Here is a 14,934-nt window from a genome sequence, read left to right on the forward strand (position 1 = left end):
TTGTTAAACGGAAGCAAACGGAACGAAATGGGCGGGACTTACCTGAATTTGTCCAATAGAACGTCTCGTTTTAGTTTGCAACGGTTTGGACTAATGTAATACACCCCTGGTTCCTTTTCGTCTCTACGTCTTCTTCTAGGTTTATTGGCAGACTACACCCCAACATTTGTCTGGCCGCCTCCTAGTGGGCAGGTTGAAAAAATTTATGTGGGAGTGGGCAAAAATATCCATACAGAACAGGGCCATAACTACCAGGGGAGAACGACTCAACCTTCGTATTGACGATTTCAAGCTGAAGGCCGTCCACGGTACTGCAGGCTTTGTTTCCAGAAAACAGGATCCCCATTATACTAACTAAGCATTTAGTTGGATGATGTATACAAGGAGTAGGCAACCCTGGTACAGCATGTGGGAGAAGTCAGAGCTCAGTAATTGAGTTGGAGGGGTATTCAGGTGGATTTTTCCCATGCGTATGGGTAAATACCACCTTCCCACTTAGTTATGAACGTAGCATAAGCAAGCAGAAAATATCCATCAAAAACTTGAATGTTGAATCAACTTTCATAAATATACTTTTTGTTTATAAGGTAAGGCAAAAGTCTTAATCCCAAGAATGTTCAATCTTTATTTAATGCACAAGTCCTCTTATAGCTTTAGTGGTCTTTTCTAGTGAACTTTTAACACAATCAAATCAATTCATTTACAAATTAATTAAATAAAAATAAATATTTATGTTGTAATATTCCTTTGAAATAGGATATAGATAGGACATATTATGTATATTCTTTATACAAATAAAACAACATGCAATGCTTACAATAGCAGTAGATATTATTCCACAAGACATTCAGTACCTGTGCTTTGACAGTGAAACCTAAGCTGTTTGAACAGAATTGTGATCATTCTGTTGGGTGAGATGCACAAAGCTACTCTCCTCCCTGTGTGTCCATCCCCTAGTACTAGCATGCCAATATCTCCACATGCTACAGCCTGCTGGGTTGGTTCAGTAGCTTCGTGAGTTACAGCATGCACAATGAGCCCAGTGAACCAGATGGACTGGCTTTGGTTATAAAACTACACTAAATTAGGAGAGGTTTACTGCATGAGTATAATGACACATTTGGCATTTGATATCATGTTTTGGTTTACAGTGCACTTGAAAGATTTTTAGTCCAAATTGAATTTTTAAATATATTATTATCATATTACACATTTGCATAAATATATAACATTAAATATTTTATTTAGTTGTAAAGCCTCTGACGAAATCCATTCATTTCTTCTTAAGTATGGAATACCATAAACCACATGAAAAGTAAAAACTCTACACAAATAACACACATACAGATCAGATACACTTGTCATTTCACTGACTAATCATTCCCAACAGTTAGTCAGTTTATAATACCCATTGCGCAATTGCCCATTAAAGTGCACCTCTCTTCCCTCTGACAACATTAATGTCACTACTGCTCAGGCAGCAGAGTAGGCAGCCTCATCAGGGTCCTTGGCACTGTCCTCACTTGGCGGGGAGCTGAGGTCTGCTATGCCCGACTCCTGGTCATCACTGTTGGTGGAGAGGTCTGGGTCGGACGGTTTGCGGCGCTCCCCTGGTCGGGGGAGGATCAGAAGACTGCTCTCTGGCCCCATCTGCTGGCAGGGTGATGAACTGAGGAAGTCTCCCAGTCCGCTGTAGTCCCCTGGGGTGTTGGCCAAACCCAGGCAGCTCTCTGAGGGGGGAGAGGCCCACACAGCGTGGCTCCTATCCAACGTGTTAGTTTTTGTCTGGATGCTCTTCCCCTGCTCCTTCTCCAACATGGCTATTTTCTAGGGTGGATAACACTACATAATATTAGAAAAAAAACTAAGACAAGAACAGCGACTTCAATCAAATGGTCCTGGTCAAAAGTAGTGCACGAAATAGGGAATAGAGTGTGATTTGGGACATAGCCTATATCATCAGCCCTCCTGTCCTGCCTTACCTCCTCGTGGGAGACAAGCTGCTCCTCCAGCTGCTGTGTCTCCTCTCTGATGGCCATCAGGTAGTCTATCACAGACTGGCGAGGATGCATGCCTCTGTCAAAACGGTTGTATAAGGCCCTCCAGAACCTACACACACACACACACACACACACACACACACACACACACACACACACACACACACACACACACACACACACACACACACACACACACACACACACAGTTTAAACATATTCAATACAGTTGAGAAAAATAGTGGAAAAATACTACTTGTCCTTAAATATGCACAACCTACTTAAAACAGTAGGGGGCGGTAACTGGGCGCAGAACCCCCTGAGTCTGGCTGTGGTCAGGTCTGTACAGGGGGTTGATGTGGTCAGTCCTGTTCTCCCACAAGTAGGTCCACAGAGAATGGGTCTTCTCCTGATGCCTGACAACACAAAAACACATCTCACATGTCAACTATAGACACAAACATCACACATGTCAACTACAGACACACACATCACACATGTCAACTACAGCCACACACATCACACATGTCAACTACAGCCACAAACATCACATGTCAATTACAGCCACACATGTCAACTACAGCCATACATATCACACATGTCAACTACAGCCACACACATCACACATGTCAACTACAGCTCAACACAAAACACACCACACATGTCAACCAGTTTGTCAACCAGTTGGAGGCTTCTCTGAAGAGAAAGGGGAGGACCATACTCCTCAGTAAATTTGATAAAAATAAAAATAGCGAAACATTACAAAAGTAATCCTTTTTAGATAAAACTATACATGCCACCAAATAATTGATTAAAAAAACACTGTTTCGCAATGAAGGTCTACAGCAGTCTCAACAGCACTCTGTAGTGTGGCACCATGGTGTAGCCAGAGGACAGCTAGTTTCCGTCCTCTGGGTATATTGACTTCAATACAAAACCAAGGAGGCTCGTGGTTCTCACCCCCTTCCTTAGACTTACACAGTAATTATGACAACTTCCGGAGTACATCCTCCAACCTATCAGAGTTTTTGCAGCATGAACTGACATGTTGTCCACCCAAAAGGATCAGAGAATGAATCTAGTACTGAAAGCATAAGCTACAGCTAGCTAGCACCCAAAATAGTTCTACCTGGAACCAAAAATGGTTCTCCTATGGGGACAGCCGAAGAACTTTTATGGAACCCTTTTTTCAAAGAGTTTAGCTATATTTCTGAAAACAAATTCACTTTCACTTACTCCGGCTCAAACAGAGAAGGATTCTATGTTACCTATGGCTATCCAATACTGGAACTCTTCTAAGTCAAGTTAAGCTTTTGGCTTTATTAATGTATTGCCACCTGGGCACGCCAGTGTAATTGCAAAACTGCTTGCTGCTGTAACTGTACACTGTACTGCATGATTGTAGCAGGTTTACTAACGCGTTAGTTCTAGTAGCTATGTTTACTTGACGTTAGCTAATATGGTGACAACGGTATAGTAGTTAAACGGAACCAAACAAGGATAAACATACCTACATTTGTCTAATAGAAACACTTGTTTGTAACTGTTGGACTAATGATTACACCCTAGATCAGCTAGATGCAGGCAAGAGTGTGCAAGACGGTATTGAATGTGTCAATATCTGTTACATGGATTACTCAAATTTCTCTCGATTTGTGCACTATGTTGTAAACCTTCATTCATAGGCTAGGTTGTAGCAACCTCATGACGGGTATAGGGAAAATTAGAGTATCATGTAGTAGCCTAAACCTACCGCTGTTACATTGAACTGGGTGAATATAATATGAATGACAGTCATCCAATATGCTGTAATAGAAATAAGGCCATTCTCAAAAAAACGGCACCGACCAACTACAGCTCAACACAAAATGTATCATTCCAAAATTATTCTGACTGAGAAAGAAATAATGTGTGTGTGAATTCCTGCTCTCTTTTGTCTGGTCTGACTGAAGCTGTTCACGTCGCTTGTATTGGCTAGCCCAGTAGGCCTATTTGTTTAAATCTGTGTCTCATGTTAGGTGAATTTGAACACTATTATATCTGAAATAATAAGCAAAAAAGCCTTAACATTTCAGTAAATAGTTTAGATTAGTTATGTGTGAAGTCACAGTCAGTTTCAAAAATTCAAGACAAGGAACGGCAAATTGACAGACTTATTATCTATGCTCCGCCCTCTCCTTCTGGTTATTACCTAACCTCCGCCCTCTCCTTCTGGTTATTACCTAACCTCCGCCCTCTCCTTCTGGTTATTACCTCCGACCTCTCCTTCTGGTTATTACCTAAGCTCCGCCGTCTCCTTCTGGTTATTACCTAAGCTCCGCCGTCTCCTTCTGGTTATTACCTAAGCTCCACCCTCTCCTTCTGGTTATTACCTAAGCTCCGTCCTCTCCTTCTGGTTATTGCCTATGAAGTTTCCGTACTGGCAGGAGTAGATGTGGTTGTGGATGGTGATGAGGAACCTCTCGTTGTACTCGAAGGCACAGGGGAACTGCTCCGACAGCTGCCACACACACTCCAGGAACTGGTCTATGACCGGGGACACCTCCTTGGGGTCTCCATCCAGGTGGTTGTATCTGAGGGGAGAGGGCAACATGGGCAGCCTGCTTCCCAAATGGCACCCTATTCCCTATATAGTGTACAACTTTTGATTTTGTTGCTAAAGGAAATAATTATATCTGCAAGAAAACACAATAGTTCACACCTGTGAGAGAACTTGTGTCCAAAGGAAACCCAGTCTCTTTCAATGAGAACCTGAATACAGGGGAATAAAATATGATTTACTTATGCATGAGGATGCCAGAAGGTGTTATTTGTATATAACTTGGGTCTAGACCTGTTTCATCACTTTCATCTTTGTTTCACAGCTTACACTTGGACAGTAAAGAGTACAAATATTACAGAGAGAGAGACAGTTGGCACCATGAGAAAGCTTGAACTTCCTCACCCAATGTGTGGGGTGGTTTTCTACTAAGTCTCAAGATGATTGTAAGAAGTCAGGCTTCCTGTCACAGTAACTTTTTTTCCATGGAGATGCCTTTTGGCAGAAACCCAGTCAGACAGAGCAAATCCTCATGATCAAAGAATCCAGAACCATAAGCACAGCACGGACCTACTTACATTACCGTCCAAGAGGACATGATCAACTACAATCACACCGTAATTTAACAGTATGTCAACATCAATGTGCTTACATGTCAATAAAAATGTGAAAAACTAAAACATAGCCAGAAACGAAGGGAAAAGGAATGTTCTTCATTTCAAATGAAGTGCCATCTATTCAAACACGTATTGAGCGCTAGTGGCTACTAGGTAGAGGAGGTTTTAAACATGAATCATTACAAACCTGCTGATCATGTGTTAAGAGCTGTCTGTATGAAATAATAGTTAGGGTAATTATTTCTATGAATATGACATACATGAACCCATACACTATAAACTGACTATAGGTTCAAGATGTACACTAGTGAATATGCAGATACCCTGCTCAGAGAGACAGTAGGGGATGTACCATGAGTCCTTTGAGAGTCCTGTAGTAGGGGTCCAGGAGCACGGAGGCCACAGAGCACACCTGAGCAGTACGATCCCAACCGTCTGAGCAGTGGACCAAGACACTGACGCCATCCTCTGCAACGGCCTACACATGCATGCATGCACGCACGCAGACACGAGAGAGAGTCTGAGAAACAATAACTTAACCCTCCTGCTGTGTTCCGGTCAAATTGGACTGATTTACACGTTTTCTCTCTGAAAAATGTAGATAATTTAATCTGATTTTTTATAAGGTTCCATGACTTTGTCCACACAGGGCATCTGAACACACAAAATACACTTTGATGATTTTCATTACATTTTGGGTGTTTTATTTAACATTTGTACACCTGTGGTGTTCCCAGTCAAAAATGACCGGTAATTAGAAATGAATGGGTGAGACTACAATTAGTGTATAAAATTGAGTTCAGGCATATGCCCATTCATCAGATGGATGCACTTCCTCTCCCAGACCCCCACATGCATGTGTGTTTGAGGGCACACACACACACACACACACACACACACACACACCTCACACCCCTTCTTCACTTCCATGGCAACCCCTACGGGAACCTTTCCCCAATATAATCTTTCCCCCACAGGAACCACACCTGTTGGCATTCTCACAAACAATCGCAACATTGTTTCAATATTATTTAGAACTTTTCTCACAGCTCTGGTATATAAAGCTTTTTTGAGCCCATGCTCACAATTCATTCTGTGGCAGCACAATGACCAGACAATATACTGTATGTGAGGCTCTTGATCATATCTTTGATCATGACACTGGTGAGGAGGAGAGAGTCCTTGTTAAACTTTGACACAATGTAGTCTGTGATAAATAGCACAATGTGTTTCATCTGAGTATTTGTTATAGTCAAAATAATCCATACACTGTGCTTTTTTAAAACTCAAAACGAGTTGTATGAGCTCAGGTCAATGAGGCCTACAGGCCATAAATAGCAAATAGAAGATACAAAAAAACTGTTCACAAGAACTTAAGTTGATAAAAAGATCTAACACAACATTAGGTGGTAATATGTGCATTATTATGGATTTACAATCAGCTATAATGGGTTGGTCATTTTGGACCGGGAACACAGAATGAATTAACATGAAAAGAACACAACAGGAGGGTTAAGTGTAGCACTGAGACAGACAGAGGGGATTATCGTCCAGACAGACTAACCTTGGCGATGAAGATGCCAGCATCCAGGACAGCTTTGATGTGTTTTAGCCAGCCTGAGCTTTCCAGACCCTCCAGGAACTCTGACATGGAGGGGGACCATGCCTCACTCACTGCAGGGGAAAACACACCGGGGTCAGTGGTAGACACGGATACGGTTACAAATTCCCCATAATTCCCCGGTTTTCCAGAAATCATGATTGGAGGATTCAAAGATTTTCTGCTTATTCCTTCCTGATTCCAGGAATCTTCTAACTGGGATATCTGGAAAACTTTGAAATTCAAGGTTTTTCTTTATTTTGACTATTTCCTATATTGTAGAATAATAGTGAAGACATCAAAACTATGAAATAACAATCATGTAGTAACCAAAAAAGTATTAAACAAATCAAAATACATTTGAGATTTTTCAAATTAGCTACCCTTTGCCTTGATGACAGCTTTGTACACTCTTGGCATTCTATCAACCAGCTTCATGAGGAATGTTTTTCCAAGAGACTTGAAGGAGTTCCCACATATGCTGAGCACTTGTCGGCTGCGGTCCGACTCATCTCAAACCATCTCAATTGGGTTGAGGTTGGATGATTGTGGAGGCCAGGTCATCTGATGCAGCACTCTATCACTCTCCTTCTTGGTCTAACAGCCCTTACACAGCCTGGAGCTGTGTTTTGGGTCATTGTTCTGTTGAAAAACAAAAGATAGTCCCACGAAGCGCAAACCTGATGGGATGGCGTATCGCTGCAGAATGCTGTGGTAGCCATGCTGGCTAAGTGTGCCTTGAATTCTAAATAAATCACTGACAGTGTCACCAGCAAAGCACCCCCACACCATCACACCTCCTCCTCCATGCTTCACGGTGGGAACCACACATGCGGAGATCATCCGTTCACCTACTCTGCGTCTCACAAAGACACAGAGGCTGAAACCAAACATCTCCAATTTGGACTCATCAGTCCAAAGGACAGATTTCCACCGGTCTAATGTCAATTGTTTGTGTTTCTTGGCCGGAGCAAGTCTCTTCTTCTTATTGGTGTCCTTTAGTAGTGGTTTCTTTGAAGGCCTGACACACACAGTCTCCTCTGAACAGTTGATGTTGAGATGTGTCTGTTACTTGAACTCTGTGAAGCATTTATTTGGGCTGCAATTTCTGAGGCTGGTAACTCTAATGAACTTATCCTCTGCAGCTGAAGTACCTCTGGGTCTTCCTTTCCTGTGGCGGTCCTAATGAGAGACAGTTTCATCATAGAGCTTGATGGTTTTTGCGACTGCACTTGAAGAAACTTTCAAAGTTCTTGAAATTTTCCAGATCGACTGACCTTCAAGTCATAAAGTAATAATGGACTGTCGTTTCTCTTTGCTTATTTGAGCTGTTCTTGCCATAATATGGACTTGGTCTTTTACCAAATAGGGCTATATTCTGTATACCACCCCTACCTTGTCAAAACACAACTGATTGGCTTAAATGCATTAAGGAAAGAAATTCCACAAATTAACTTTTAACAAGGCACACCTGTTAATTTGAAATGCATTCCAGGTGACTACCTCATGAAGCTGGTTTGAATAATCTCAAATATAAAATATATTTTGATTTGTTTAACACTTCTTTGGTTATTACATGATTCCATATGTGTTATTTCATAGTTTCGATGTCTTCACTATTATTCTACAATGTAGAAAATAGTAAAAACAAAGAAAAACCCTGGAATGAGTAGGTATGTCCAAACTTTTGACTGGTACTGTATGTTTTCTTCCCAATATGATGTTGGGGACTCTTGAGTCAATATTGACACAGGCCATTTGACACGGGACATCGCTTTAAATATTGAGACAGAAGACAGGCAACTAAATGTAGACTCAATTCTGCAGCATACAGCTTAATGCATTACATGATTTGTTTTCCTTGAAAACATACAGTGTATATGCATTTTTAATCTGAAAGTTTAAGATCAATAATTTGTCAGTTGTGACAAAGTGACAAAATAATGTTTCCAGAGTTTCTCCAGTGTTGACAGCTTGGTTAACGAAGGAGAGTTTTCAAATAAACACAGATATTTTCAATAATCATTTGTAGATATGCCAACTCCCTACAAAAACATCCATCTCTCCAGACGGCTATTAAGAGTTGACAGAGGTACACAGAGGGGTGGGTTGACAGAAGTGTTGACGTGTGTGTGTGACCCTGAGTACTGTACTTCCAGACAACATTAGTGTGCTGACCCGTGAGCCCACCTGACATGTGACTCTGCAACAGGCAGCTGGAGCCTGCAGGTGAACAGGTTCAGTCAACCTTGGTTTTACAGCATGGGCTAATTTCCGGGAAACTATTGTTCTCTGAAGAATAATGAAAAAAAAAATTGAACTGACATAGCTATCTACTGCATTGCCATGCAATCTGTTGCAGGACAAAGCCTCTCTCTTGCATTCTTCAGAACCCGTAGACTCCCTTGTGTTTCCAGGGGGCAAGAGTTATCACAACGCCAGATATTATTTTTCATACGCTAAATCACATAATTCTCACGCCCTCCGTCTCCCTCTTAAGGGGAAAAAGGTCCCAAATCGGCCACTCCAGGAAACAAAAATAGTTTGCAGATGAAATCCAGATGTATTCAATGTCTTCCTGGCCCTGCACATTGCCCAGAAACGCTCCTATGGGTCAACCTAAGTCCTGATTGCAGAGCAGAGCAGTCTGCATCGCTGCATATTAAAGCCACAGGGGTGGCAGGGGACCTGGTATATTGATTCCACTTAAAGAGAATGAAGTGGGATCACATTCGAGGGATCAAGACTAATCCAGTCTGTAACTGTATTGGGTTTTAATAAAGTTGAGAGAAAGTAGACAAAACAAACCTGTGGCTGTGAGTGAATATTACTTTGGCATTCTCTGAAATCAAGCTCTCAGTGATGTACTGAACAACACCGAGATTGGCTTTTATGGCTGAACGAGGTCTAGTGAGCCACAGAGTGATAGCTAGCTGGCCGACTGTAGAGTATTCATATGGATGCAATGTAAGATGATCTGCTACAGGCCTCCAACACTGTGGGAGTTGACCCGATTCATACCTTCTAGCATTTTCTGGAGGCTGTTCCTCATCACATGGATGTTCTCAATGCCTATGAACTGAAACTTGATGTTGGAGTAGTTGTCTTCGTTTTCATAGCCTTTCCCTGCTGCTCGGTTTGCTATTGCATTAAGCTGGAAAGACATACAGTACATACGGTTTAATCAAAGAGAAATCCTCAGAGAGACATGACTTTTAAAAACTAGATGGAGCAATGCTTCCTTCAGCATGTTAAAGTTAGGATGAAGGTTGCCACTGTTTTTGTACATGTTGTGCATGTTCTGAACGGCATGAAGCCAGGCATTTAATGTGAGCTTGACCAGCTGACACCAGGCCCAAGATGAGCCCCTGGCCCCAGGGCCCAGCTGGCAAAATGCTGCATTGAAAAACAAAGCTCCACCTGAACATACAGAATAGACGTTGTTGAAGGACTTCCATTGGCCCTGTGGCCAGGGGCTCACCTTGGGCCTGGTGTCCACCACATACATGAAGTCACTACGGGGGTTGGACCTCACAATGGCCTCCAGCATCTGCTCATCCTCCAGGCAGCGGGCACTGAAGCCAGACAGGGGCTGACTGCTACGACAGATGGCAGCCTGGAGAGGGGGTAGAAGGGAGAGACCTTACTCTAAAAACAAGGCAATATACTATACAGTAGCCCTGTTGTACTATACAGTCAGAATAATGACATATTCACACTGCTGATGCATATTTCTAGGACAGAAACCTACATTTACCATAGTGATTATGTCTTGGCGTAATACAGCAACTGCACAATTTCATATTTTTGTATGAGGCGTGGGGGAGATTGGGCCAGCGACCCCTGTGTGGTTCCCAGAGTGACTTGTCCCCCACAGATCATACATACAGAGCAGCAGGGAGAACAGAGCCACATCTGAACACTGAACCCTGGGAACCTGACCTCACACATAAAACACTCTAACCCAGGCTGCAATATGAACTTTATATAGAGACTGGTCCACACTGTTCTACTGCAATATGAACTTTATATAGAGACTGGTCCCGACTGTACTACTGAAATATGACATTTATATAGAGACTGGTCCTTACTGTTTTACTGCGATATGAGCTTTATATAGAGACTGGTCCTCACTGTTCTACTGCAATATGAACATTATTTAGAGACTGGTCCTCACTGTTCGACTGCAATATGAACATTCTTTAGAGACTGGTCCTCATTGTTCTACTCCAATATGACCTTTAAATAGAGACTGGTCATCACTGTTCCAATGCAATATGAACTTTATATAGAGACTGGTCTGCACTGTTCTACTGCAATATGAACTTTATATAGAGACTGGTCCTCACTGTTCAACAATAATATGAAGTTTATATAGAGACTGACCCTCACTGATCTACTGCAATATTAATTTTATATAGACACTGGTCCTCACTGTTCTACTAAAATATGAGCTGTATATAGAGACTGGTCCTCACTGTTCCAATGCAATATGAACTTTATAAAGAGACTGGTCCCTACCGTTCCACTGCAATATGAACTTTATATAGAGACTGGTCCTCACTGTTCTATTGCAATATGAACTTTATATAGAGACTGGTCCTCACTGTTCTATTGCAATATGAACTTTATATAGAGACTGGTCCACACTGATCCAACGCAATATGAAATTTATATAGAGACTGGTCCCGACTATACTACTGAAATATGAAATTTATATAGAGACTGGTCCTTACTGTTTTACTGCGGTATGAGCTTTATATAGAGACTGGTCCTCACTGTTCTACTGCAATATGAACTTTATTTAGAGACTGGTCCTCACTGTTCGACTGCAATATGAACATTCTTTAGAGACTGGTCCTCACTGTTCTACTGCAATATGACCTTTAAATAGAGACTGGTCCTCACTGTTCCAATGCAATATGAACTTTATAAAGAGACTGGTCCCTACTGTTCCACTGCAATATGAACTTTATATAGAGACTGGTCCTCACTGTTCTACTGCAATATGAGCATCATAAAGAGAATGGTCCTCACTGTTCTATTGCAATATGAACTTTATATAGAGACTGGTCCCAACTGTTCTACTGCAACATGAACTTTACATAGAGACTGGTCCTCACTGTTCTATTAAAATATGAGCTTTATGTAGAGACTGGTCATCACTGTTCTACTGCAATTTGAACTTTAGAAAGAGACTCTGTCCTCACTGTTCTACTGCAATATGAGCTTTAAAAAGAGACTAGTCCTCACTGTTCTACTGCAATATGAACTTTATATAGAGACTGGTCCCGACTGTACTACTGAAATATGAAATTTATATAGAGACTGGTCCTTACTGTTTTACTGCGATATGAGCTTTATATAGAGACTGGTCCTCACTGTTCTACTGCAATATGAACTTTATTTAGAGACTGGTCCTCACTGTTCGACTGCAATATGAACATTCTTTAGAGACTGGTCCTCACTGTTCTACTGCAATATGACCTTTAAATAGAGACTGGTCCTCACTGTTCCAATGCAATATGAACTTTATAAAGAGACTGGTCCTCACTGTTCTACTGCAATATGAGCATCATAAAGAGACTGGTCCTCACTGTTCTAATGCAATATGAACTTAAAATAGAGACTGGTCCAAACCGTTCCACTGCAATATGAACGTTATATAGAGATTGGTCCGCACTGTTCAACTGTAATATAACTTGAAATAGAAACTGGTCCTCACAGTTCTACTGCAATATGACCTTTAAATAGAGACTGGTCCTCACTGTTCCAATGCAATATGAACTTTATAAAGAGACTGGTCCCTACTGTTCCACTGCAATATGAACTTTATATAGAGACTGGTCCTCACTGTTCTACTGCAATATGAGCATCATAAAGAGACTGGTCCTCACTGTTCTATTGCAATATGAACTTTATATAGAGACTGGTCCCTACTGTTCTACTGCAAAATGAGCTTTATATAGAATACTGCTCCTCAGTGTTCGACTGCAATATGAACTTTATATAGAGACTTGTCCCAACTGTTCTACTGCAATATGAACTTTACATAGAGACTGGTCCTCACTGTTGTACTACAATATGAGCTTTATGTAGAGACTGGTCCTCACTGTTCCAATGCAATATGAACTTAAAATAGTCTGGTCCAAACCGTTCCACTGCAATATGAACGTTATATAGAAACTGGTCATCACTGTTCTACTGCAATATTAACTTTATATAGAGACTGGTCCCTACTGTTCTACTGCAATATGAACTTTATTTAGAGACTGGTCCTCACTGTTCTACTGCAATATGAACTTTATATAGAGACTGGTCCCTACCGTTCTACTGCAATCTGAACTTTATATAGAGACTGGTCCTCACTGTTCTATTGCAATATGAACTTCATATAGAGACTGGTCTTCACTGTTCTACTGCAATATGACCTTTTTATAGAGACTGGTCCTCACTGTTCAACTGCAATTTGAACTTTAGAAAGAGACTCTGTCCTCACTGTTCTACTGCAATATGAGCTTTAAAAAGAGACTAGTCCTCACTGTTCTACTGCAATATGCACTTTATATAGAGACGGGTCCTCACTGTTCTACTAAAATGTAAACTTTATATAGAGACTTGTTCTCACTGTTCTACTGCAATATGAACTTTATATAGAGACTGGTCCTCACTGTTCTACTGCAATATGAGCATTACATAGAGACTAGTCCTGAATGTTCTACTGCAATATGAACTATATAAAGAGACTGGTCCTCACTGTTCCACTGCAATATGAACTTAATATAGAGGCTGGTCCTCACTGTTCTACTGCAATATGAACTTTACATAGAGACTGGTCCTCACTGTTCTACTGCAATATGAACTTTATATAGAGATTGGTCCGCACTGTTCAACTGTAATATAACTTGAAATAGAGACTGGTCCTCACTGTTTTACTGCAATATGAACTTTATATAGAGACTGGTCCCTACCGTTCTACTGCAATATGAACTTTATATAGAGACTGGTCCTAACTGTTCTACTGCAATATGAGCGTTATAAAGAGACTGGCCCTCACTGTTCTACTGCAATATGAACTTTATTTTGAGACTGGTCCCTACCGTTCCACTGCAATATGAACTTTATATAGAGACTGGTATTCACTGTTCAACTGCAATATGAGCTTTATATAGAGACGGGTCATCACTCTTCTACTGCAATATGAACTTTATATAGAGACTGGTCCCTACTGTTCTACTGCAATATGAACTTTATTTAGAGACAGTCCTCACTGTTCTACTGCAATATGAACTTTATATAGAGATTGGTCCCTACCGTTCTACTGCAATATGAACTTTATATAGAGACTGGTCCTCACTGTTCTACTGCAATTTGAACTTTATATAAAGACTGGTCCTCACTGTTCTATTGCAATATGAACTTAAAATAGAGACTGGTCTTCACTGTTCTACTGCAATATGACCTTTTTATAGAGACTGGTCCTCACTGTTCTACTGCAATATTAACTTTATTTAGAGACTGGTCCTCACTGTTCGACTGCAATATGAACATTCTTTAGAGACTGGTCATCACTGTTCTACTGCAATATGAACTTAAAATAGAGACTGGTCCCTACTGTTCTACTGCAATATGAACTTTATTTAGAGACTGGTCCTCACTGTTCTACTGCAATATGAACTTTATATAGAGATTGGTCCGCACTGTTCAACTGTAATATAACTTGAAATAGAGACTGGTCCTCACAGTTCTACTGCAATATGACCTTTAAATAGAGACTGGTCCTCACTGTTCCAATGCAATATGAACTTTATAAAGAGACTGGTCCCTACTGTTCCACTGCAATATTAACTTTATATAGAGACTGGTCCTCACTGTTCTACTGCAATATGAGCATCATAAAGAGACTGGTCCTCACTGTTCTATTGCAATATGAACTTTATATAGAGACTTGTTCTCACTGTTCTACTGCAATATGAACTTTATATAGAGACTGGTCCTCACTGTTCTATTGCAATATGAGCATTACATAGAGACTAGTCCTGAATGTTCTACTGCAATATGAACTATATAAAGAGACTGGTCCTCACTGTTCCACTGCAATATGAACTTAATATAGAGGCTGGTCCTCACCGTTCTACTGCAATATGAGCTTTATATAGAGACTGGTCCTCACTGTTC

The 14,934-nt window shown here is 41.0% G+C and overlaps 1 protein-coding gene across 2 annotated transcripts in view; it reads right to left on the minus strand.

Annotated features, from left to right (window-relative positions):
* Positions 1-605: 605 nt before the first annotated feature.
* mtmr7a (myotubularin related protein 7a) overlaps positions 606-14,934 on the minus strand; it is a 43,563-nt gene continuing 29,234 nt past the window's right edge. Inside the window, exons 6-14 of one of the 2 annotated variants that reach the window (XM_021583487.2) lie at positions 10,238-10,372; positions 9,778-9,910; positions 6,721-6,830; positions 5,509-5,634; positions 4,702-4,751; positions 4,373-4,573; positions 2,282-2,416; positions 1,983-2,109; positions 606-1,827 (exon numbers count right to left, since the gene is read on the minus strand). In XM_021583487.2, the coding sequence (XP_021439162.2) occupies positions 1,474-1,827; positions 1,983-2,109; positions 2,282-2,416; positions 4,373-4,573; positions 4,702-4,751; positions 5,509-5,634; positions 6,721-6,830; positions 9,778-9,910; positions 10,238-10,372 (1,371 nt within the window). In that variant the 3' untranslated portion in view covers positions 606-1,473. Of the gene's footprint in view, positions 1,843-1,982; positions 2,110-2,281; positions 2,417-4,372; positions 4,574-4,701; positions 4,752-5,508; positions 5,635-6,720; positions 6,831-9,777; positions 9,911-10,237; positions 10,373-14,934 lie in introns of both variants that reach the window. The other variant, XM_021583489.2, reaches the window with a different exon arrangement.

This window comes from Oncorhynchus mykiss, chromosome 31 (genome assembly GCF_013265735.2).
Source record: "Oncorhynchus mykiss isolate Arlee chromosome 31, USDA_OmykA_1.1, whole genome shotgun sequence".
NCBI classification, from domain to species: Eukaryota; Metazoa; Chordata; class Actinopteri; order Salmoniformes; family Salmonidae; genus Oncorhynchus; species Oncorhynchus mykiss.